Source organism: Lampris incognitus, chromosome 2 (genome assembly GCF_029633865.1).
Source record: "Lampris incognitus isolate fLamInc1 chromosome 2, fLamInc1.hap2, whole genome shotgun sequence".
Classification (NCBI taxonomy): domain Eukaryota; kingdom Metazoa; phylum Chordata; class Actinopteri; order Lampriformes; family Lampridae; genus Lampris; species Lampris incognitus.
The window spans coordinates 111,387,277-111,413,045 of NC_079212.1; the positions used below are offsets into that span (position 1 = coordinate 111,387,277).

The 25,769-nt window shown below is 43.1% G+C and overlaps 1 protein-coding gene across 6 annotated transcripts in view; it reads left to right on the plus strand.

The window, feature by feature from the left end:
- Positions 1–25,769, plus strand: part of LOC130108119 (plexin-A2-like) — an 86,513-nt gene that overhangs the window by 14,578 nt on the left and 46,166 nt on the right. For 3 of the 6 annotated variants that reach the window (XM_056274970.1, XM_056274965.1, XM_056274967.1), the window contains exons 3-7: positions 155–289; positions 16,528–16,628; positions 19,306–19,429; positions 22,384–22,537; positions 24,442–24,538. In XM_056274970.1, coding sequence (XP_056130945.1) covers positions 155–289; positions 16,528–16,628; positions 19,306–19,429; positions 22,384–22,537; positions 24,442–24,538 — 611 coding nt within the window. Of the gene's footprint in view, positions 1–154; positions 290–16,527; positions 16,629–19,305; positions 19,430–22,383; positions 22,558–24,441; positions 24,539–25,769 lie in introns of all 6 variants that reach the window. The other 3 variants (XM_056274969.1, XM_056274966.1, XM_056274968.1) reach the window with 2 other exon arrangements.

Genomic DNA, 25,769 nt, shown 5'->3' on the forward strand with positions numbered 1-25,769 from the left:
GCAGATATAGTGCAAAACAGACAATGCAAGATGTATGTGGGAAAGTAAACTGTGCAAGTCACCCTAGAAATGGGTACATAGACATTTTACACACTGTATGTATTCAGGCAGTGTCATTCTTCATGTTTTTGTCTGTTTTTCTGTGTCCCTGCAGATCAGGGTGGACGGCCCTCAGGAGGGAGGAGTGCTGTATGAGACTTTGACTGTGATAAAGGATAGCAGTCCAATCCTCCGGGACATGGCCTTCTCGCTGGACCAGAACTCTCTCTATGTCATGTCTGACAATCAGGTGAGAATATGACCTCATTACATCACTTCTGTCAGGATAAAAAACCTAGAAAATACATTTCAGTCCTGTGAAATGAAGGTGCTCAGTTATGTGTTTGGCGATTTCATGCTGTTTTATATAGCGCTGCTCAAATAGCTCTGCTCAAATGAGAAATTCTATTTTCATCCAGAAAACAGAAGGCGGGTGTCCGGGTGGTACAGCGGTCTATTCCGTTGCTTACCAACCACGGGGATCACCAGTTCGAATCCCCATGTTACCTCTGGCTCGGTCAGGCGTCCTTACAGACACAATTGGCCATTTCTGCGGGTGGGAAGCCGGATTTGGCTGTGTCCAGCGGTCTCATTTATAAAACAGTGCATAGGATCCTTACTAAAAGTGTATGTGCACACAAAAGCCGAAAATGGCATGCACCAAAAACAAAAAACTTAAATGTGTGAGAGGAATCATAATACAATCTGGCTTCAATTCACCACTTCACCATCTGCATTTACATACAGTTGTGCACGTTCTCCCGTCAAGTTTGTTTTTATAGATCACAAACTTTGCATGGGATGTGGCGTATATCTCTTTCAGGCTCCGTTTTGTGCATATGCAACGGTTATAAATGAGACCCCTGGTCACTGTACTAGCACCTCCTCTGGTCAGTTGGGGTGCCTGTTCGGGGAGGGGGGGGGGACTGGGGGGAATAGCGTAATTGACCCACGTGCTACGTCCCTCTGGCGAAACTCCTCACTGTCAGGTGAAAAGAAGCAGCTGGCAACTCCACATGTATCAGTGGAGGCATGTGGTAGCAATGACCGGGATGGCTTGGAAGAGTGGGGTAATTGACCGGATACAATTGGGGAGAAAAAAAACCCCAAAAAAACATAAGTGTTGTTCAGGAAAAGGTGCAGCCCTCTTAATGGTATTTCCACTATATTTTTTCAGGTTAATATGTTTCCTAGTCAGCACAATCTGTTGATATTTGTGCTTTCACTTGCAAGAATACCAGCATTCTTATTTGTACTGTGTTTCAGACATTAGGCACTTATGAGTAAGACTGTCAAGACTCAATACTACCTCAAGTTAAATGACAAACGAATAAGGTTTATTTGCAAATCTGCAGTACCATTTTCACCTAATCCCAAAGAGCCATTATGGCAATTCCCCAACACTCACAACTATATGTCTTAGGGGTGTAAATTATGCAGGGAGTGCAGACAAGGATGGGCCACTGCTCTAATTACTTATCCATGCGAACCGACCGAGGAGGGCGTGCATCCTTATACATGCCATCACATCCCATACAGAACCAACAGCGACTTGGCTTTGCGATGCTGCATGGATGTATCCCTGTTGTCTGGTCCCCAGCTGGACCAGCATCACAGAGACTTTGCAGTTGTTGCTGCTGTTGGCCGATATTCTCTGGACTCATTGGAGATAAGAGTGAACAGTGGTAATCACTTTCAACTCCCATCAAGTGATTATTTTGGCGCAGCTGTATGGTACTGTGAAATGGGATTAGGTTTCAGCGCAGCTGAAAAAAAAAGCTGCTATCACTGCTCTCGCTGGTTGTCTGACTGCTGGAATATATGTATTTGTAAAAGGATTGAAGTGCAGGAAATGCAGAGGGTCATTTAGACAACTGCAGTTGTGGCGGTTATTTCTGAGTGCTTTGAAACATTTTTTTTTTGTATTTTTGTCTGAAAAAGCTGTTCGCTGCCCATAAACGTATCAGGTTTGAGAGGACAAGGTTCATCGTGTGAAGAGCATGGGAGAAGCCTTACATAGGATACTACCCTCTAAAACAATTCAAGGCAGCTCTTTGTAGAGCGTAATAGACTGGAACAGACAAAGTATCTCTTATTGATGAGACTGTTTTGGTTTTTTTTTCAAGAAGAAACGCGCTTCCTTCAAGGAGATAGCCAGCTTTTCCCTTCACTTTTCCATCAGTGAGATTAGCCTGACATAAAATAACAAAGCAAAAGCCAGACCGGGCTTGGCTAGGCATTTTCTCCCAATATTAGGACAGCTTTGGCTTTTGTGGCACTCAGGAGCCCAGTGCAAAGTAAAGCCCCTCGCTCTCGCTCTCTCTCTCTCTCTCTCTCTCTCTCTCTCTCTCTCTCTCTCTCTCTCTCTTTTTTCCCCCTCTCCCTATCGGTGCCCCGGTCCCTTCAGACTCTCCTGCGGCTTTGGTGAGGAATTCTACGAGGAGCGGGGCTTGCCTGGTTGCATTAGCAGATTTCCCACATTACTAGTGGATCCCTGAGATGGGAGATTTTAGGATTCCTGGGAGCCAAACAATAGAGAAATGATGTGTAACGAGGAGTGATGTGTAGACAGATTTGGCTCAGATCCACCGACCCTTATGGAATAACAATGAGCCTCTCTGTCTCCTGCCGAGTGCAACATGCAGGGCTCGCATGATGATGAAAAGTGGAAGAGAGGAAAGGCCGATAGAGAGCGAGAAGTGTGTGTGCATGTGTGTGTGTGTATGCGTGCATGTGTGGCTGCACACGTGTGTGTGTATGCCCTCTGTGTCCACCAAAACAAAATTTAGGGAAAATAATATTGATATGAAATTTCTTGACTGCAGTTAATCTCTTTTTCTGTACTGCCTTTAGTTTGATCATTTCTAAGAATAGCTAAATGCTCAGTACCCAAATATGAGCTCACTCCACTGAGCCTTAATGCAGTTTTTGTGAATATAATGGCTTAGGCTTTAAACCTGCAAAGCGAAGTGAAAAGAGACCCAATTCCAGTTTTTCTTTCTTTCTTTTTTTTTAGGCAGGGCAATCTCTCAAAGTGCTATACTACAAAATGTCACATCTTTTCTTAACCCCCCCCATGCCCCCCTCTTTGTATTCAGGTCCCACCTGTGATTATATACTGTATATACTTAGGTGTATGCGCACATGTATAAAATACGAGTCTTTATATCCTTAATGTAACCCCATTCCCAAGAGCCAAGGATAGTAGTTACATAATTTAGCAGTGTCCCTTACCGAGCTGTATCAACAACACATAGAGCAAGAGCAGCGAAGAAAGTCTGCTTACCGGTGTTGACTTGCCTCAAAAGTAAATATAACATCTCAGCCAGTGAGCTATGTGGCTCCCTGTCCTCTGTAACTCATGTGCTTTCTATAGGTGTGGTGTATTTGAATAAGCACTCGGTGCTCTACTAGTTAGACTGTTCATGCAGCACATTGCTGTTGGATTGTTAATGCCTGTAGATGACACACCGTTAGACAGTAAAGACCCGTTAAACTTTCCGCCTCGACTCCGTATCGTTATTGTAAATATAGAAACCCTCCACTCAGGTATCGTTACATAACGTAAATAGAACATAACATAACATGGTGTCAGAAAACGGAGTTACGGAGCAATAGGCGAAGAAAAGTGTCCTGTCACACAAGCTAACAGAAAGCTAGGTAGCTAACTGACGTAGCGCGATAACGGCTAGCAGGAAGATGGAGCGGTTGAAGCCACCGTCACCGCTAGTACTTACCGGCAGCCTAGCAGAAAGCTGGCGCAGATGGGAACAGCGTTTATAACAGGGGTCAGGAACCTTTTTGACTAGGAGAGCCATAAAAGCCAAATATTTCTAAATATATTTCACTGAGAGCCATATAGTATTTTTAACGTATAATAAATCAAATATGTCTTACTTTTAATGCGACTTCTGGTGCTGCATGGTGCGTATCGAAGTGCCGCTTTATATTTGACCGTTTCATCGATGCAATTTTATCATTGCATATTAGACATACCGCAGATCCTGCTCTCTCCACAAATGCAAATTCCTCTGTCCACGCAGCCTGGAATGCACGGTAATCATCGTCTTTTTTTCTTTCCGCCATCTTTTCCGTTACAAGGGTTGAAGCGGATAAACTAGTTGGCTATCTGATAAAATTGATTTCTTCGCCTTTACAATGACCCGGACATGCTCGCGAGCCATTGGTTCCCGACCCGACCCACGGGTGACCCGTGACCCGTGAAATTTATCTTCAAAACTAATTTCTGTTTACTTTAAAATGACACAGTAGTATTAAGAAATATCACAAGTATTTTAAAATCAGTTCCAAACTGATTTTTTTTTCAACTCAAAATTGTCTGGGAGCCATATGCCGTCACCGGAAGAGCCATATATGGCTCGCGAGCCATAGGTTCCCGACCGCTGGTTTATAACATCAGGTCTGTGACAACAGATTGCTTACATCCATCCATTATCTGCATGGCTTATCCTGCTCTCAGTGTCAAACTAAAAACTATCTTTTAACTTAACCTTTCCTCTCCTGTCTCACCATTATCAAAGACTGAGCTTATGAACAGTCCAGTGAGTTCATTTCTTAAAATTAGAAAAGAAAACTTTGTGAAAGTGACTCAGATAGAATACAGGTACAATAACAGACGAAACAAAATGTTCACAGTAGATATAAATGCTGTAAATGTTTCATCTATAGCAAATGCAAATTAAATGCATAAATCACATTGGTCTTGCACTGCCGGATCAAAATGGAATGATCAGTGACAGTTTTCAATACATTACGTGGCATTGCTCATCAGCTGCACACCCAGACATTTTGGTTTATGTAATATGCATCCAAGCACTTCTCATGTATACAAAATCAACATACAGCATGTAAATGCACTACATCCTCATTCTACATACACAATTAGGATAAGCTGTATAAGAAATATGGGCTTTACAGGTAGTATGTAGTTTCAGACAGAGCAGATTTTAGATGGAAGACTCAGACTTACATTATATTGTTGATGGATAAAACATTATACAGGCTAATACATTAAACATGAAGTGGGCTTTTGTGAGTGGAATGGAAGTTTCAAGTTTTATTCACCATTTGAGTAGCTATACTGCAGTCTAAACAGTCTTCTGACAAACATACTTAATTGCTATTTGGGTACGCAATGTGCAGTACACACTCCTTGAGGTTCAGAATTATTGAACATGCATAAAGACACTCCTTGGGGTTGTAGTGTACAGTATGCTGATATGTGGTTTCCAATACAGCCCTGGTTTAGGAAAATAAATGGTAACGTCACCAGTAGTGTTTTCAATTAGATGCTGACCTGTCTTATCAGTCAGGGGGTTTGACTGAAATTAAGCCACAGACACAAGACTGGAACATCAGCAGTTTGAAACCCCGAGACGAATAAGGAAATTATGTTTGGGCGGGTGTGTTGGGGTTGGGATTTGCAAGATTTGTGAAGTGGTCAAGCATGGAGGGCTCACTAGTGAGAATTTGTGATAATGTACAATATGGATGTGAGGTAGGCAACTGAAAAAGAGCACGTGATACTGAGAAACACTAATTGCATATTACATAAACAAGAAATAATAAATAAATAACAAGATGAATAACTGAATAATTAATAAATACATAAACAAATAAATGAATAAGCAAGCTTAATTAATCATGTTTCTCTATGTTGCTTTTTGCAAAGGGCTTCATTATTTCCTTCAGTGATGCCTCCTACCATACTTCTATCTAGTTTTCTGATCAGCTGTATGTCTTTGCTCCTATCTAAGCACCTATCTCTAATAAGGGTTCACTGGCTGGTAAGGAGCCACAACTGGGGTTTGGTGATCCCATTCTGCTTTAATATAAAGGAATAATTCATTCTAAAATTTTGCATACCCATACTTTGTAATGCCCAGCGCACAGCAGCACTGCTTTCACAAGCAGGAATGGTAGTTCACACAACTATGGCTGCACTGAAATCACTGCCTATCATAACATAGCATAACGAAGGTTACGGTAAAAGGCTCAAACATTTAACCACTTATCTAGACGGTTCAGTGCACTGACACATGTATGTTGAGTAGATATAGGTGTGTTTCCTCACAATAGATTGATTTGTAACTGGGTGCTGCCCTTGAGGTAAACTGACTGAGGAATAGACTTTCTCACCGCACCCCCCCCCTGAACAATACATCAAAATATTACAAATTGGGAAAAAAAATTGAGACTTTCCCTCATTTACACCTATTTCATTTTATTTTCGTTTAGCGACTTACGGGTTTTGGTATCTTACCTTATTCAAAGCCGACTGTTGTCTGTTCATTCAAGTCAAGTCCTGTTTTTCAAATGCACAGAGCAGTATTTAATAAATGCTCAGACAAAATGAAATAAAATGTTTATTGGAATGAAACTGGAGAGACAAAATGTGATTCATTGATGCTGGCTTAAAGCAGAACAGCAGTGCACTGCCATACATGGTGCTGAATCCTCCCAACACCTTAATCGTGCATTGTCTGATTTCTTCTTATTCTCTTTTCTGATTAAGACTATGCAAACATATTCAAATGGTAAAGAAATAACATAATCCCCACACCCAATTTGCATTTAGGCCCAGCTTCGCCCTGTGAGGAGTGTTATTGGTTGGCTTATTGGTTGGCTATGTAATGGCAAGGTAAAATTAGCTTTTTTTTTTAATAAATCTGATAAATGCCCCCACCCTCTGAAACTTCCTCCCCAAACACATCAGAGATTGCACTGATTAGTCCATGTTCAAATCATTAATCAAAGCTCACCTCTTCAGAATTGCTGTTAATGTGTGATTAGTTAATGATGCAGTCAACATGGGACTGCGCTACATCTTGCAACACCTTGACTGCCCAGTGACATATGCAAGGATCCTGTTTGTGGACTTCAGCTCAGCATTCAACACCATCATTCCAGAAATCCTCTCCTCAAAACTCCCAGTTCATTGTATCTGTCGGCATCTGTCAGTGGATCACCAGCTTCCTGACAGCCAGAAAACAGCAGGTGAAGTTGGGGGAAGTCCCTTCTTGTATACGGACAGTCAGCACTGGTGCTCCCCAGAGATGTGTCCTCTCCCCACTGGTCTTCTCCCTCTCCCTCTATAAAAGCGACTGCACCTCCAAGGACCCAGCTGTTAAACTTCTGAAGTTTGCAGACGACACTATGGTCATCCAGGATGGCAACGAGTCTGCATATCGGTAAAAGGTTGAGCAGCTGGTGCTCTAATGCAGTCAGAACAACTTGGAGCTGAACATGCTCAAGACTGTGGAGATGACAGTGGATTTTAGGAGACACCCCTCAGCAGTGCTCTCCCTCACAATATTCAACAACCCTGTGTTGACCATAGAGACCTAGTCTGTGAATGTTCTCATTCATCCAGGTCATGGTTATCCAAAGGAGTTGAATCAAGTGCAACTGGACTTGGTATATATCCGTGAAGACGTTTCGCCTCTCATCCAAGAGGCTTCCTCAGTTCGTGCCTTTCTGACTAGACCAAGCTAGTCTGACTGGCTGGTGATTAGACTCAGAATTTATCCTCTAGGACAGTGTTTCTCAACCGGGGGTCCGCGGACCCCTAGTGGTCCGTGGTGTAATTGCAAGGGGTCCGTGAAAATAAAATATCTTTAAAAAAAAGATCCTATGACATTTATAGAAATAGGATTATTTTACTCAAATGTGACTGAGACCTTTATCTACCTAAACTATAAAGGGTAACAGGACTTTTTTCTCTAATTACATCTGTTTCACAAGTGTAATTTATTGTATTTTAATAAGAGATCTCGCTCCCGTTTGCATTGTTAAAAGTTACTGCATAAAAATTCTGTTGTTACATATATCTGAAAGTTACTGAATACATATTTTGTTTTGTTACATATATCTGAAAGTTACTGCATAAGAATTCTGTTTTGTTAACTATATCTAAGTTACAACTGAAAGCTCTTATTTTTGCCCCAAAGAGTGAATAAATGCTATAATGCAATTTAAAATGCAGTTTCTACTGTTTCTATCAAATTGCAACCCCCCTCCCCCAAGATCAGGTGGAGGGGTCCTCAGGGTAGATCAAAAATACGCAGGGGGTCCAGGACCCCAAAAAGGTTGAGAACCACTGCTCTAGGAGTCATTGTCAGAGCTATTGATATGCGTGGCTCTTTGTGATCCGATGTTTACCAACGCCCGTTGCTGACAGAGCCATAGATATGAGTGGCTCTTTTGTGTACCAATGCTAACAGAGAGACCTTGAAGTTTCTGGGAGCTACCGTTTCCAAAGACCTGAAGTGGGAGACAAACATCAGTTCCATCTTCAAAAAGGCCCAGCAAAGGACATTCTTTCAGCAGCAATTGAGGAAATTTGGTCTGCTAGAGCAGCTGTTGAGCCAGTTCTACACTGTAGTCATTGAATCTTCCCTGTGCACATCCATCACGGTCTGGTTCGGAGCAGCAACAACACAGGATAGGAACAGACTGCAGAAGACAGTAAGGACAGCAGAAAAAGTCATTAGTACTCCCTTGCCCACGCTGCAGCACTTATATGCCTATAGAGCCCAGAAACTGGTGGGTAGAATCAGCACAGCCCCTCACACCCAGAACACAGTCTGTTTGAACTTCTACCCTCTGGCAAGCACTACAGAGCAATGTGCACCAAAACCACCAGACATAGGAACAGTCCCCCCCCCCGCCCCCACAGGCCATCTCTCTCATGAACACTTAACAGCATGGTGCAATCTACTACTACTACTACTACTACTTCCGGCTGCTCCCATTAGGGGTCGACACAGCGGATCATCCGTTTCAATTTCTTCCTGTCTTCTGCATCTTCCTCTGTCACACCAGCCACCTGCATGTCTTCCCTCACCATATCCATAAACCTCCTCTTTGGCCTTCCTCTTTTCCTCTTCCCTGGCAGCTCCATCTTCAGCATCCTTCTCCCAATATACCCAGCATCTCTGCTCCACACATGTCCAAGCCATCTCAATCTTGCCTCTCTTGCTTTGTCTCCAAACTGTCCTACTTGAGCGGTCCCTCTAATATAATCGTTCCTAATCCTGTCCTTCTTCATCACTCCCAGTGAAAATCTTAGCATCTTCAACTCTGCCACCTCCAGCTCCGGCTCCTGTCTTTTCGTCAGTGCCATTGTCTCCAATCCATATAACATAGCTGGTCTCACAACCATCTTGTAAACCTTCCATTTAACTCTTGCCAGTACCCTTCTGTCGCAAATCACTCCTGACACTCTTCTTCACCCACTCCACCCTGCCTGCACTCTCTTCTTCACCTCTCTTCTACACTCCCCGTTACTTTGGACAGTTGACCCCAAGTATTTAAACTTGTATGCCCTCGTCACCTCTACTCCTTGCATCCTCACCATTCCGTCTTGCTCCTACTGACTTTCATTCTTCTTCTCTCCAGTGCATACCTCCACCTCTCCAGGCTCTCCTCAACCTGCACCCTACTCTTGCAACAAATCACAATGTCATCCACGAACATCATAGTCCACAGAGACTTCTGCCTGATCTCGTCCGTCAACCTGTCCATCACCATTGCAAACAAGAAAGGGCCCAGGGTCGATCCTTGATGTAATCCCACCTCCACCTTGAACCCATCTGTCATTCCAACTGCACACCTCACCATTGTCGCATTTCCCTCATACATATCCTGCACCACTCCTACATACTTCTCTACAACTCCTAACTTCCTCATACATACCACACCTCCTCTCTCAGCACCCTGTTGTATGCTTTCTCTAAATCTATAAAGACACAATGTAACTCCTTCTGGCCTTCTCTATACTTCTCAATCAACATTCTCAAAGCAAACATTGCATCTGTAGTGCTCTTTCATGGCATGAAACCATACTGCTGCTCACTAATAGTCTCCTCTCCTCTTAACCTAGCTTCTATTATGGTGGGCTGCACTATTTCCCCTCTGGCATTCACCATGGCAATGGAGCTCGTCATCCATGCATCTCGATGGGTGGTGGGAGGCGAAAGGTCCAGGAATGGCCTGCGTCTTCCACCAATCCGGGCGTACATGGATGACTTGACCACCATAGCAACAACAAAACCATGCACCAGGCGCCTGCTGCAGAAACTCCAGGAGAACATCAAGTGGGCACGAATGGAGTTTAAACCAAGTAAATCTCGCAGCATCTCCATTGTCAAAGGCCAACTAGCAGATGAACGGTTCTGCATTAGTGATCAACCAATCCCCACAGTCCGGGAGAAGCCCATCAAGAGCCTTGGATGGTGGTACAATGCAGACCTCAAAGACACCCAGCAACTGGAGCAACTTCGCCAGGATACAATCAGTGGCCTCAGGCAAATCAACAACACTGCACTGCCCGGGAAGTTGAAGCTTTGGTGCTTTCAGTTTGGGCTGCTACCCCGACTCATGTGGCCAATAACCATGTACGAAGTCTCACTATCTCATGCCAATCGCTTGGAGAGGCTAGTGAACTCGCAGGTGAGGAAGTGGCTTGGACTGCCAAGGTGCCTCAGCAGTGTTGGACTCTACGGCAATGGAGCCCTCGCACTGCCAATTTCCAGCCTGGTTGAGGAATTCAAATGTGCCAAAGTGAGGCTGGACATGTCGCTCACAGAATCCCGAGACCCAGTAGTGAGAGGAGTTGCTCCAACCCTAGCAACAGGGAAGAAATGGACCCCGGCTGCAGCTGTACTGGAGGCGAAATCTGCCCTCCGCCACCAAGGGTAGGCCATGTTCAACAAGGCAGAGGCGGCCTTGGCCTGGGAATAAAAACACCTACCTGGCAAAAGGCGACTACTACTGAACGGCGAACTATGGTGGTTGAGGAGGTTCGCCGACAGGAAGAAGCAGCCAGATGTGCTAAAGCCGTAGCACATGCCAAACAGGGTCGCTGGATGAGGTGGGAGGGTGTTGAAAAGAGGAAACTCACATGGAGTGAGCTCTGGAGCATGGAATCAAACAGGCTGAGTTTCATCATCAAGGCCACATATGATGTCCTGCCCTCTCCCATAAATCTAAATCTCTGGTTTGGAGAGAATCCATCTTGCTCCCTGTGTACAGCCCCAGCAACCCTCAAGCTTATCTTGGTTGGCTGCAAGACCAGCCTTACCCAAGGCAGATACACCTGGCGACACAATCAGGTGCTCAGGTGCTTGGCAGCTGAACTCGATTGCAAGAGGGTTTCCATCAATGCCCAACCCTTCAACAACCAGGAAGGGCCCCGGCGGTTTCCAGCTTTCATTCGAGAGGGGGATAAACTGAAGGCCAACCCTTCACTTCCCAACTTAGGCTCACTAAACTCAGCCAGGGATTGGGAAATGCGAGTGGACTTAGGCCAGAAGCTCATCTTCCCGACAGAGATCGCAACAACCACCTTGCGACCAGACCTCGTCCTTTGGTCCAATTCTAACCAGCTCGCTTACATCATTGAGCTCACAGTCCCCTGGGAGGATGCATTCGATGAAGCGTACGAGCGTAAGAAGCAAGTACGCCAACCTAGCAGCCGGAGCAGAGGACAGAGGCTGGAAGGTGAAGGTGCGCCCTGTGGAGGTGGGTTGTAGGAGCTTTGTTGCCAGCTCCACAGCAAAACTCCTGAGGGAACTAGGAGTCCGGGGGCAGGCCCACAGGAGAGTGATCAAAGAGCTAGCCAACACTGCTGAGAGGACTAGCCACTGGATCTGGCTCAAAAGGAGAGACGCTGTCTGGGCTGCCAGGGTGAACAGCTAACCACAGGTCACGCACCTGGGACCGATCAACCTGTGGTGGGCCTGCCTCAGCGGAGGGTGTCTTGTGATAAAAGGCCGAAACACCCTGTGATGCTGAGGTACACAACTGATGATGTGTCCTGGTGGTGGCAGTGTCACTTTGGCAGACATCTCCAGTTTGATCTCCACTGAATCTGTTGCAGTGCAAACACTAGGGATTTTAACAACCAGTCCTTTTTTGAATCTACAAAGACACAATTTAACTCCTTCTGGCCTTCTCTATACTTCTCAATCAACATTCTCAAAGCAAACATTGCATCTGTAGTGCTCTTTCATGGCATGAAACCATACTGCTGCTCACTAATAGTCTCCTCTCCTCTTAACCTAGCTTATATTACTCTTTCCCATATCTTCATGCTGTGGCTCATCAACCTTATACCTCTGTAATTGCTACAGTTCTGCACATAGATAACATGGTGCAATAATGGACCCTTATTATGTAAATATTACACTTTGTAAATAGCCCCCTCTGGTCAAGATGTCTCACCGAAGATGTGCACTACCTCTTTTCAAAACAGATGTGCATAATTTATGTAAAGCGTCTTTGTGTACCTTGAAAAGATATATACAAATAAAATGTATTATTTATTATTATTGTTGTTGTTGTTGTTTTTTTTTAAAGAAAAACAATATAAAAACTTGGAAGTGGGACGGTCAAGGCTTTAAATGCCATGGTTGAATTTTGGTCCCAGTCAGGCCCTGCATTACAGCCCAAGCCGCCGCCATGCAGATCTCATTCACTGAAACCTTACTAAACAATGCTGTTGATGCCACAGCGCTCCTGATGGAACGACGTGAACAGCAGTAGGAGGATCCATTTAAAAAAAGAAAAAAAAAAGAGCTTAGCCATTGGGGTAACGCGGGTAACATGTTTTACTGTCTCTGTTTTACCGTAACTTTTCACGGTCCCAGAGTGACATAAAACACCTTTTTCCATCCTTTCTTTTTACTTCATGCTATAGCAAGAAGATATGTGTATTGGTTTACAAGCCGTAGCTCAAAAGACTATCGTGGAAGAAGAGGAGCTATATTCACTGAGGACATAAAACAGGAGTGGTGTAATTTGCCATTAATTATTTATTGAATACAGAAACAGAAAATAACTGCTGTAAAGCAATCCCTATATTTCAGATAATTGCACAATGAAAACAAACTGATGTGAATGGTGATTGTCATTCTTCCATAGCCATCGCACTATGCGACCAAAAGGAATTTGATGTTGATATGCTAAAGCAAAATTACCTTGTCAAAATAAAGTCTGTTCTGTGCATTTTTATATAATGTAACATAATTAGTCATAGTTTTTGCTGTCTTACATTTTGAAATTATTAGGTGTTACTTTTTTTTAAACAGTTGAAAAAGCTTTCTGTGGAGAGAAACACTTAAGCCTATAAATATCCCAACTCTTCCCCTAAGATACACAATTTGAAAAGCTAAGATCCGATGAAAATTTTAAGACTGACAAACACAACTCCGATTACCAAGATCCTAAACATGCAACCTCTTTTCTTACAAAAGAATCTGCAGCCATGAAAAAAAACCCACAAAAGATATCATTTTCATTATTTGTTCTCTTCAAGACAAATCATCTGCAGAGCAGGGGCATATTTTCCTATCATTGATTATAGCAGAGGACTCTTATGAAATAAAATGTCAAAAAAAATCATGGGTGGTTTTTTGGGGGGAAAATCCCAATTTTAATCATCATTCCAATCAATCATTCCAATACTATGAATTATATGACCTGAAAATCCCCCGATCCTTGTCTGGAAGTGCCCCAGGACTTTCTCGTGACAGCGGTTGATATTTCTGATTCAGACTGGGGTTATATTGGATGACAGTGGTACAAATATCTGAAAGCCTTTGAGCTCATCTGACAGCATGCTTAAACTTCTACCAAATCCAGATGAAAGTGTTAAAGCGACACTGGACTGGCAAGATGATAAGGTTAGAATTAATGTAAGAGCAGCCCAGATGTTATGACTTGATAAGTTGTATACCTCCCAAAAGCTTTAAAGTGGATATGTCCATTTGATTCTGCCATGATATGACATAATACTATGAACCCAACCAGCCCTAAGGAGCCCGACAGCTTCTCAGGAAGGGAGGATTTACATTGTTGTCCTGTTCGCATTTGTTTTTACTGAATGAATAGCATAAGAGAGGACAAGACAAATGAAAGCATGGTGATAAAAATTTATTCTTGCATTCACTCATGAATAATTTATGAGACATCTAGTATGTCAGCTCATAAAGAGATTATGGAAGCTTAATCATTTAAGTGTTACTCTCCTTCCAGGATCAACACTGGACTTTCATAGAAAGACACAAAGATACTAAGCTACATATAGTAGATGTCTACATACATGTGTAGATGGTTATGTAGGACAGGGAAACAGATACACAGTTACGTAAGACAGCCATACAGACAGACAGACAGACAGACAGACAGACAGACAGACAGATAGACAGATAGACAGATAAGATAGATAGATAGATAAACAGACAGACAGACAGGCAGCTAGCTAAACAGACAGACAGACAGACAGATAGATAGATAGATAGATAGATAGATAGATAGATAGATAGATAGATAGATAGATAGATAGATAGATAGATAGACAGACAGACAGACAGACAGACAGACAGACAGACAGGCAGATAAACAGAGACAGACAGACAGACAGATAGCTAGATAAACAGACAGATAGACAGACAGACAGACACAGACAGGCAGATAGCTAGACAGACAGATAGATAGATAGATAAATAAATAGATAGACAGACAGACAGACAGACAGACAGACAGACAGACAGACAGATAAACAGACACAGACAGGCAGATAGCTAGACAGACAGACAGACAGATAGATAGATAGATAGATAGATAGATAGATAGATAGATAGATAGATAGATAGATAGATAGATAGATAGATAGATAGATAGATAGATAGATAGATCGATAGATAGACTTGAATATAATCCATTTTTTGAGCTACCATCACTTTAGGAGACTGGGCATAAAATAATGCGACCTGCCTTTTGATCTTATTTGGATTCAGCGCTGAGCCTTCTTGCTCAGGTCAATTTCTGTGAACAAATCAACTGAAATGTGGGATGGGAGTTGCACATTTGATTCTGCGCAGGGCAGCGGACACAGACAATCCATAGCCCTCCTTTTGTAAAGGTCATATTGCCCCTTGGCCACAGACCCTCTCTGTTGTCTAAGAAAACCCACCACTTGCCAGAATTCCTATTCTAACTGCGTCAGATAGGGACTTTGAGCCAAGCCCTCCCTCCCTCCTGTGCTCCAAAATCATTTTGTTAATGGGATGCACTGAATGAATTCTGAACTCAGTTAAAAAAAAGAAAAAGAAAAGGAAAAAGTCATTTTGTAAGGAGCAGCAGATAATCCGTTTTGCCAACACAGACCTGAGAGAGAACCCACTTACGCTATCAAGAGCACCGGAGACACTCTAAACCATAATCCACTCTTCATTTGTGATTGCTTACATCAGGAAATTGCTTGCATCGTACATCGGTACCTAGAATAATAACAAAGTATGAAATAGCTGGTGTGAGGCTGAATCTCCAACCTGCTTGTGTATGCAGGGGCTGGTGCTGGCCATGCGACAGCAGCGTCTGTCACAGCAGCTAATGGAGCGCTTATGCTTTGCCGAGCCTCCACACATTGAGATGTTTACTTGTGTGTGTGTGTGTTTGTGTGCGTGCATATGTGTGTTGCTTGCCAATTTCTCATCTTAACTACATCTGTGTTTTTAGTGTGTGTGTGTATGTGTGAGTGTGTGTGTGTCCATCTCACTGTGTGTCTACGCACATGTAACGGGTGTTTAGACAAGTCAAGAGATACCAGGGTAAACCGCGTCCCGGGTTTTGTCCTCTCAGAGCATCGTTGTAGAGGTCGGACCCATCATCATACCTGCTTGGATCAATTATTGCTCTGGCGGTGTAGCGGCCTCTGAAGTGTGTTCCCTTTCAAATGTTCCACAGCAGAAATGAAAAGGCATCGGTCACCACTAAAGTGATCGCGTCTCAAATGATGTGATACTAGGTCATTGCTTTTGTTTTTGTTATACATTGTTTGCATTATTTATTATAAAACTTACCCATTTTCCCCGACAGTCCCTCAGATGGGTAGTGCTATGATGCTGCAGTAGGAGTAGCATAACTGAGATTTTAGTTTACCTCTTGGGTAGTATATATGGTGTGTTATTTCAGTAGACAGCCACGGGCTCACAAATGTTCTACAGTCAAAGACATGATGAAACACGTTTTACACTATCCACGCAAATTAAAACGGCTCATAGTCTCAACATGTTTTTTGGCTATATACTTTCATCAGAAAATGGATGGCATGGTGGCTTGATAGTTAGTAATGTTGCCTTGTAGCAAGGGTGTATGAACAGCCTTCACCCCCCACTAGGCCCTGAAAGAAAAGGAATATGTGGGTTACCAACATAGATGGAAGACATGCAGATAAAACATGCAAATTGCAACAAAGACCACTTTTGAGTGGAGCACGTTATTTATTATTTATTGGTCTATCTTAGCAGTGCACTTTCTTTGAGACCGGTAATGTCCAACTTTTAAAGAGGGTTCATGCTTTGTAATCGTTTATCTACATGTATTTCCCAAAGTACATATAAAAGGGAATGTACCGTTTTCTGGTTGTCACAGTTTAACCCTCCCTGTGCTTGTGTGGTTTAGGTCATTCAGGTACCTGTGGAGACCTGTGAGCAGTACGGCACATGTGGGGAGTGCCTGAGCTCCGGAGACCCTCATTGCGGCTGGTGTGTCCTGTTCAACATGTGAGTCTGACCCCTCTTTCATCTCCCATTCTGTCAAGAAAGACATTTTTTGGGGTTAAAAACCAGAAACCCTAGGGAGTCTGGGTAGCGTAGCGGTCTATTCCGTTGCCTCCCAACACGGGGATCGCTGGTTCAAATCCCTGTGTTACCTCCGGCTTGGTTGAGGGTCCCTACAGACACAATTGGCCATGTCTGTGGCTGGGAAGCCGGATGTGAGTATGTGTCCTGGTCGCTGCACTAGCACCTCCGCTGGTCGGTCAGGATGCCTGTTCAGGGGGGAGGGGGAACTGGGGGGAAAAGAGTGATCTTCCCACATGCTATGTCTCCCTAGTGAAACTCCTCACTGTCAGGTGAAAAGAAGCGGTTGGTGACGCCACATGTATCAAAGGAGGCATGTGGTAGTCTGCAGCCCTCCCCGGCTCAGCAGAGGGGGTGGATCAGTGACCGGGATGGCTTGGAACAGTGGGGTAATTGGCCGGGTACAATTGGGGAGAAAAGGGGGGAAAAAAAACCCGGAAACCCACATTACCTACTGCTGGCCAACTGGTTGTTGTTTGATCCTTTTAAGGTTATGGTCACTACATTAGGAGTATTGTGCTCCCTAGAGTCATCATATATTACAACAGCTGGTGGGAAAACCTGAAGGCTGGGAACAGATTTTTTTATACAGTGTGATCCCTCTTAAAGGGTGCTGTTTAGGACAGGCGACACTGCATGCCGGCCGATTCTATTGTCTGTCAAGCGAGCGGATGACTGGTGTTAATGTGAGAAGAAGGATTAGCCTGGCAAGCACAGCAGGCATAACGACTGGACCACTTTGCATGGGCGGGGAACATTTTGGACCTGACAGAGCGAGCTTATCTCGTCCATCTTAATTATCTGACCTGCAGGTTAGCTTGCGTAACGCTTCGATACGGAGCGAAGGGGGATTCGTGAGATTAAAACCCTGCGTTTCTGAACCAGCCGCTTTGAAGCTGACCTCAGCAGGGGGATTCACATCAGGTCCATCATGGACTTGCGCATTTCCATTTAGCTATATCTCAATGACAATCGGCATTTTTTTAAATTGCCGCCCTCAGTGTTATCAACTCATTGGAGAAGTGAAAAAATAGTGATTAATGTAATTTATCTTAATTACTCTATGAAACAAACAAAAAAAAATTGCATTGTTTCTTTTTTTCCTTCTGACTCAAGTCTTTGTCTGCGTCACATCCCATTTCTCTATAAAGCATTAGCGGCCTGTTAAAAGACTACTGTTCCTCTACTGTGACAAAGTAAAGCAGGAGCACCCACACCGCAGACTGAGACTACTCTATATGGCAGTCCATTAAATTCAACTGGGGGTCTTTCTCTCCCCCCCCTGAAGGATTATCACTAAATGTCATGTCGAACCCCATTCAGGACCACACTTACTCACCCCTGGCATGGCAAACCAAAGCAGCACATCCAGGGAGGGTGGTGCTTAACATTTAAAAAGGCTTGAAGGAGGAGAGACGGGAACAAATGGCCTCATCAGACAAAGCCCAGTAAACGAGAGGCAAAGTAAGAGAATAAAAGGTAATGAAAGACGGTGCAAGATGAAAGGGGTATGTTTTTTTCCGGAGGCACTTGAAGCTGATGAGCGGTCAGGGGGTGACTGTCTATCCTCCTGTGGCTGTAGCCTGCCTTTAAGAGTGAGGCCAGCAACAGCTGTCACCGCGTATCCATTCTGCCTTTATATTGTCTGGTAATTACAGCAGAGGCCTCGGTGCTCTTTGAGCTCTCTCAGGAGGTGCCGCCCCCTTCAGCAGCATCTGAGACAGTATTAAATACCATCTCCCCTTTGCTGTGTGCATTACAGATGTAAAAGGAAGGCATGCAGTCACTTGCTAAAAAATGCTCTCCAAGTCTGGTATTTCTATCAGTACAGAGCCTCACATTCAGTTTAAGTATGGCATTTATGTTGGTGAGAACAGAGTACCTGTCACTCTCTGAGCCAGCATACACCTAATTGCCATAATGTCTCTTTTTCAAAGAGATTGGTATCAACACAACTACATGTAGAAAGTACTCTCAACAATGAGCCCATCTATCTGATGTTCTAACAGGTTCATACTTGGCTAGATTGCTAAAAGCAACAAAAAAAACCCTCTCATTGGATCAGCTGTTATTTCAACATTATCTCAACTCCAGCTGTTATTTTAATATTTGCTCAACACCAGCACTTCACCAGCCCTCTAACGTCACAGTAGGGTTGTCAGATGGCTTTACTGTCGGCATTCCTCATTGTTGGTTGCTTGTAATGTTGGTAATCCACAAGTTGAAGACCACTCTGCTGTTCCACTCATTGCAACTCATTCAGACTAAAAGCATTGGCCAAATGCTGTTAAATTGAAAAATGCAAAACGAATGGATCCTATTCATCACTTGACATTGAACCAAAAAATGCCTGAACTTTGACGTGCAATTTGACACACTGTTATTTTCAAGTGGAGAAGAGTCTCATTCCAAAAGTAGTTATTCACCACTTGGAAAATGATTAATGGTAGTAGAAAATCAGCAGTGTAAAATAAAAACAAGTGATTCCATTTTTAAGTGGATATTTGTTAATCTCGCTTGGGTCTTTATCTTTCACTGACTAAACAAACTAATTTATTTCTTTAAAAAACTTGTTCCTAATTTAACTCTTGCTTTTCAGGTGCTCCAGGATGGATCAGTGTAAAAGGGCGGATGAACCTTTCCGTTTTGCCAACAACATTGACCGCTGTGTGAAGGTCATTGCTCACCCCGACAGCATTGCTGTGTCAGCGCACAGTGTGCCTGTGAGTCTGATTATCATTCCACCAATCACTGTGCCAAGGTCTCTCCACCCGCTCAAGTATTTTTTACAAGCAATAACTGTAAGTAGCCTTACACAGCCATGGCACAATAGCGGTGCCCCTAGAAAAGATTATTTTACTGTCCAGCGACACAAAGCATTTATAATGTGCCTCTCAGCATTTCTCTTCTAGATTTACACACATGTGCCGTAGCACCCGGCACATTTGCATTCCCTCAGAGAGATCAGAGCGCAGGGTCGCCTGCAGGGCAAAGCCCCTAGAGCAATTGAGGTTTTAGTCTCTTAGCCAACCACCACCACTCCTGGTGGCATTGAACATCAAAATATCCTGTACATTTTCTTTGTTGGGCAGCGTGGTGGCTTTGTGGTTTGCAAAGTCGCCTCACAAATGAGGGTCCTCAGTTCGATCTCTCCTATGTGTGGAGTTTTTATGATCTCATATTTGCATAGGTTTCCTCCGCTTGCTCCAGCTTCCTCCCATAGTCCTAGTGACTCTAGCTGTGTCCATATTAGTAAATTCTACGTACTTAAAGTATGTAGTGTATTCTGCATACTATTTGGGTATACTATTCACAAGGCTCAGTGTTTTCGGTTTTTATTTTTCAAAGCCATCCAACATGCTGAATTTCGCCACAAGAGGACACTGTTATAGAACCTCACATGAACAGGAACAACTTTTGGCTCCGTTGGAACATAAAATCCGGGGTGAAAATCAGTTTAAACGATCTGCTCCTTTTAAAAAATCTGGGTATTTTTCGGTGAAAATCGGTAAAAACTGAAAATGCTGAGCCTTGACTATTCAGTATGTGGAATGCAGTATGCACCACACACTACATACTTTTTTAAAGTGAAGTGACCTTTCATAATACCAAGAGAAAAACTCAATCATGTTCAAATTACAAGAACTTTGTCACTTTTACTTCATCCATTTTGATTTAGCCTTAGCTCCTCTTTCTATATGCTAAAACATACTTTATCATGAAATTGCTAAAAGAATAAAAAAAATACATGTGAAATTCCTGATGCAGGCTGACATTCTCTTGCTCTGTTGTCTGCCATATTGCTTTGGAATATTTTCCATTGGCTGGTCATTTCCATAGAAATGAGAAAGGCACAAAGAATTATGGGATGGTTTTGATTGTATGGTGACCATTAGCTCCGACCTTAATATTTCCATCTATGTAGCATGCATACACATGTGGAGGCATGGAGATGTTTAGGAGAGATGGCAGTGGGGTTTTTAACTAGATCGTTTAACACAATCTTGGAAAGTGAGAGGATGCCTGAGGAGTGGAGAAGAAGCATACTGGTAGTGATTTTCAAGAACACGGGTGATGTACAGAACTGTAGCAACTACAGAGGTATAAAGTTAATCAGCCACAGCATGAAGATATGGGAAAGAGTAATAGAAGCTAGGTTAAGAGGAGAGGTGACGATTCGCGAGCAACAGTATGGTTTCATGCCACGAAAGAGCACCACAGATGCGATGTTTGCTTTGAGAATGTTGATTGTGAGGTATAGAGAAGGCCAGAAGGAGTTACATTGTGTGTTTGTATATCTAGAGAAAGCGTACGACAGGGTGCCGAGAGAGGAGGTGTAGTATTGTATGAGGAAGTCGGGCATTGCAAAAGGTATGTAGGAGTGGTGCAGGATATGTATGAGGGAAGTTTGACAATGGTGAGGTGTGCAGTTGGAATGACAGATAGGTTCAAGGTGGAGGTGGGATTACATCAAGGATCAGCTCTGAGCCCTTTCTTGTTTGCAATGGTGATGGACACATTGACGGACAAGATCAGGCAGAAGTCTCCGTGGACGATGATGTTCGTGGATGACATTGTGATCTGTAGCAAGAGTAGGGTGCAGGTTGAGGAGAGCCTGGAGAGGTGGAGGTATGCACTGGAGAGAAGAGGAATGAAAGTCAGTAGGAGCAAGACAGAATACCTATGTGTGAATGAGAGGGAGGACAGTGGAATGGTGAGGATGCAATGAGTAGAAGTAACGAAGGCATACGAGTTTAAATGCTTGGGGTCAACTGTCCAAAGTAACGGGGAGTGCAGGAGAGAGGTGAAGAAGAGAGTGCAGGCAGGGTGGAATGGGTGGAGAAGAGTGTCAGGAGTGATTTGCAACAGAAGGGTACCAGCAAGAGTTAAATGGAATAGTTACAAGATGGTTGTGAGAGCAGCTCTGTTATATGGTTTGGAGACAGTGGCACTGATGAAAAGACAGGAGGTGGAGCTGGAGGTGGCAGAGTTGAAGATGCTAAGATTTTCCCTGGGAGTGACAAAGAAGGACATGATTAGGAAGAATTATATTCGAAGGACTGCTCAAGTTGGATGGTTTGGAGACAAAGCAAGAGAGGCAAGGCAAGATTGAGATGGCTTGGACATGTGTTGAGGAGCGATGCTGGGTATATTGGGAGAAGGATGCTGAATATGGAGCTGTCAGGGAAGAGGAAAAGAGGAAGGCCAAAGAGGAGGTTTATGGATGTGGTGAGGCAAGACATGCAGGTGGCTGGTGTGACAGAGGAAGATGCAGAAGACAGGACAAAATTGAAAGGGATGATCTGCTGTGGCGACCCCTAATTGGAGCAGCCGAAAGTAGTAGTAGTAGTAGTATGCATACAAATAACTTTCACAAAGTAAATTTGTATACCAACATTGTGCATACTAAAATGTACATACTATTGATAAGTTGTATGAACAATTTGGACACAGTTTATGTTACCCATTGGGATGAGTGATTGTGTGTACAAGCCCACTGGTGGACTGGCAAGCAGTATATGGTGTCTTCCTGCCATCTTCTCAATGTCTGCTGGAATACATGTCAGACCCAAGTGGCCATAAATTAGATAAAGCAGATGAATGATGATAAGATAATGAATAACTTTTCTCTAGTTTTTTTTTGTTTCAGGTGTACTTTTTGTCTTTTCTCCTGTAGCTTCTGCTGGAGGTGAATAATGTGCCGGATCTTTCAGCTGGAATCACCTGTTCCTTTGGCCAGCAGGCCCAGGTCGACGGTCATGTCAATGGTAACCGGGTGATGTGTCTGTCGCCAACTGGCAAGGAGGTCCCACAGATACCTGAAGGACAAGGTGAGTGCAAACAGCAGGTAGCAAAATGAATGCTGAAATTAATTTGTGGTATGTAATAGGAGAAATGCAGATATGTAATGGATATATTACCACATTAGGACTGTCTTCATTTCCTGCCACTTTGCTTTGTATAACATCCGCAAAAAACAGATCAACACGTATCAGAACATGCTGCTCCCGGCACAGACTTCTAGTTCTCTCACGGTTAAACTACTGCGATGCGTTTCATGCTGGTCTCCTTAGCAGGTGTAAACCAACCTGCTTTGATGGGCACACATCACCCCTCTTTTTGTGTCTGTACACTGGCTACCTCTTGGTGCCCACATCAAGTTCAGAACCTTGCTGTTGCCTAACTGGGCAGTTCAAGGAACTGCACTGACTTACCTGCAAACCTCTTTGTGCTGTCTCTGGTAGCTTACTATCTGTCCTCTCTACCAAAGTGACACACTATCGGTCCAGACTTTTTTCTCACCTGGCACCGCAATAATCGAACAACTCCTGATGTCCATCAGATACAGAATCACTTTTTTTTCCTTCAAGAGAGGCCTTAAAAGTTTCCTCTTCAAAGTCTACCCTAATCCTTAAAGTGGTCTCTAGTGGCACTTTGCTCTGAATGTGATTTAGCACTGGCTTTTATTATTTTGCACCTGTACTTACTGAAAGAAGAACTGTAGAGTTTCTGGCCATGAGTAAGACTACCCGGAGTTCCTCTCCAGGCTGCTGAACTGAAATCCAGATGTAAACACTGGAGCCTTGCAACGCAAAACACTAACCTTCCAATATTACAAATCAAAGTTTTCTGAACTTGGTTGAAGGTAGTAATAACTTATGTCAACATAGTCAGTGGGGTCTAACAACACACACTCTATGGCTGCCCAAGAGAAATTATGAATGTAAATAAGCCCATATTTTGTTTTCATGGAAAATGCTGCAGTTTAGCCTTAAACACCATTATTAATGGTGTCATTACTGTTGAGCCCTTCTTCACTTGCACTTGACAGCATAATTTGCCTGTTTTCTGTCTTGTGGCGTTGCTCATCTACTTTGTATTTTGATTCCCCTATTCTCCGCCTCTTGAGGCTCTAAGGCACATGCACGCTAAATACACTTGACTTGACATGCACTCTTGGCTATGATATGATTACTTTATAGTGTTCTGCGACAAGTAAATCTATTTATTAATAGCTGTAAGTCATTTTGGACAAACAAGCAAACAAGTTACTGTGAATATAAATGTAAAACGCCAAAGGAGTGATTGTAAGTGTTTTATATATATATATATATATATATATATATATATATATATATATATATATATATATATATATATATATATATATATATATATATATATATAGATGCTTAGTTTCATTCTTTTCTCATCCAATTAAATACTTTGCTGCTTTTCATTTATTTCTTCTCTCTTTCACTCCTGCATATGTCTCGCTCACTCTGTTATACACACTCTCTGTTCTCCCCGACGCTCTCACTCTCTATGTCTGTCTCACTATTACTTGCTGTCGCTCTCTTTCCCTCACTCCTCTGTCTCTCTGCCATGCATTTTCGACTCTCTTAATCTCACTTTTTATCATGCTTCATCTCAATCTCCTTCTCCCTTCATCTCTCTCACTCCCCCCCCCGTTTCACCCCCTTTCTCTGACTCTGTCGTTCTCTCTCTCACTCCATTCACTGTCACTTACCTTTTGCTCACTCTATTCCTCTCACGATCTCACCTTTATCTCTCTTATTGTCTCTTTCTCTCTCTCACACAGAATCAAACGTTCCATAATTTGCTCTCATTCTTACTCTGCTTGACCCCCTCCACCCTTATCCCTCTCTCTTGCTTTCTCTCTCACTCTTTCTCCTTTTCTCACTGTCTCTGTCTCTCTTTCTCTCTCTGCCAGACTGGTCTGGGGTGGAGCTTCGTATCAACTCGAAGGAGACAGGTCAAACGGTGGCCAGCACGGAGGTCAAGTTCTATAACTGCAGCATGCATCAAACGTAAGTCCATCTCTCTCTCTGCGTCTCTCTCTCTCTCTCTCTCTCTCTCTCTCTCTCTCTCTCTCTCTCTCTCTCTCTCTCTCTCTCTCTCTCTCTCTTTCTCTCTCTCTCTCTCTCTCTCTCTCTCTCTCTCTCTCTCTCTCTCTCTCACTGTCTCTCTCTCTCTCTCTCTCTCTCTCACTGTCTCTCTCTCTTCTACTCTCTCTCTCTCTCCCTCCTTCTCGCTAATTCATTCACTAGATCGGAGAGCACAACCTGATTTGGGACAATGATGTTCTGATGTTTGCAACCCAGTTTAGGATTGGGGCTGGTAGAAAGGCTCCCGAGTTCAAATTATCTGTCTGGTTTGATTTAGATCAACAGCAGATGATTAGCCCCGGTTTGTTTGTTTGTTTTTTTTTCTGTGTGAAATTGCAGTTAGTGGGCTAATTGCTCAAGGCTCCAATTTTATGCAATAATTAAGTGCCTCTGTTTTTCATTATTCTTGTTTTGTTTTTTTTAAAAATGTAAACCTACTATTTTCCCTTTATGTATCCTGGATATCTTTACTGAACACGGTTGCTCTTTGAAGCAAACACCTCACTTCACATTCAGTCCCAATTACACAGTTACTCACACTCCTGTAAAGACTCTAGCATCACGCAGCAGGTTTTAGCTCAGATCTGATTCCTTTTTTTTAATGTCATTATTCCCATTCCCATATGAAAGTAACCCGTCTTTGATATTAGTCTGAAGAGACCTTCATCAAATGGCTTGGATGTGCAAATGAACAACAAATGTCGTGAAGTGGCTGATTACCCTCAGCCATTCACTTGCAATTTGTTCTACTTAGCTGTCAATTGGGATATATGCCCTCGATTTTAGCTTGAATAGAGACACAGGCCCAATAAAATATCATATCAGTGACCGGAATATGTTTCTACTGACATCTATCATTTCTGTCCTCCATCTCTTTCTGTTCTGGTCAAGACTATAAAGTCTACATTATAATTCACCTGCCAACGGATGATGAAATTGATCTGTGCCAAGGAGTATGACATAGAATTCACATATGGGATATGCATCTACTGTAGTACAAGGCTCTAGTACAAGGACATCAGAGTACTCATGACAGAATACTCTATTACTCTGTCATGTCCATCTACCTTAGGCATGTACGTATGTAAGTAACTTGCTAACATCTATTCAGCATCTCTGAGACCTGCACCATTGCACTTTATCACCTCTTATT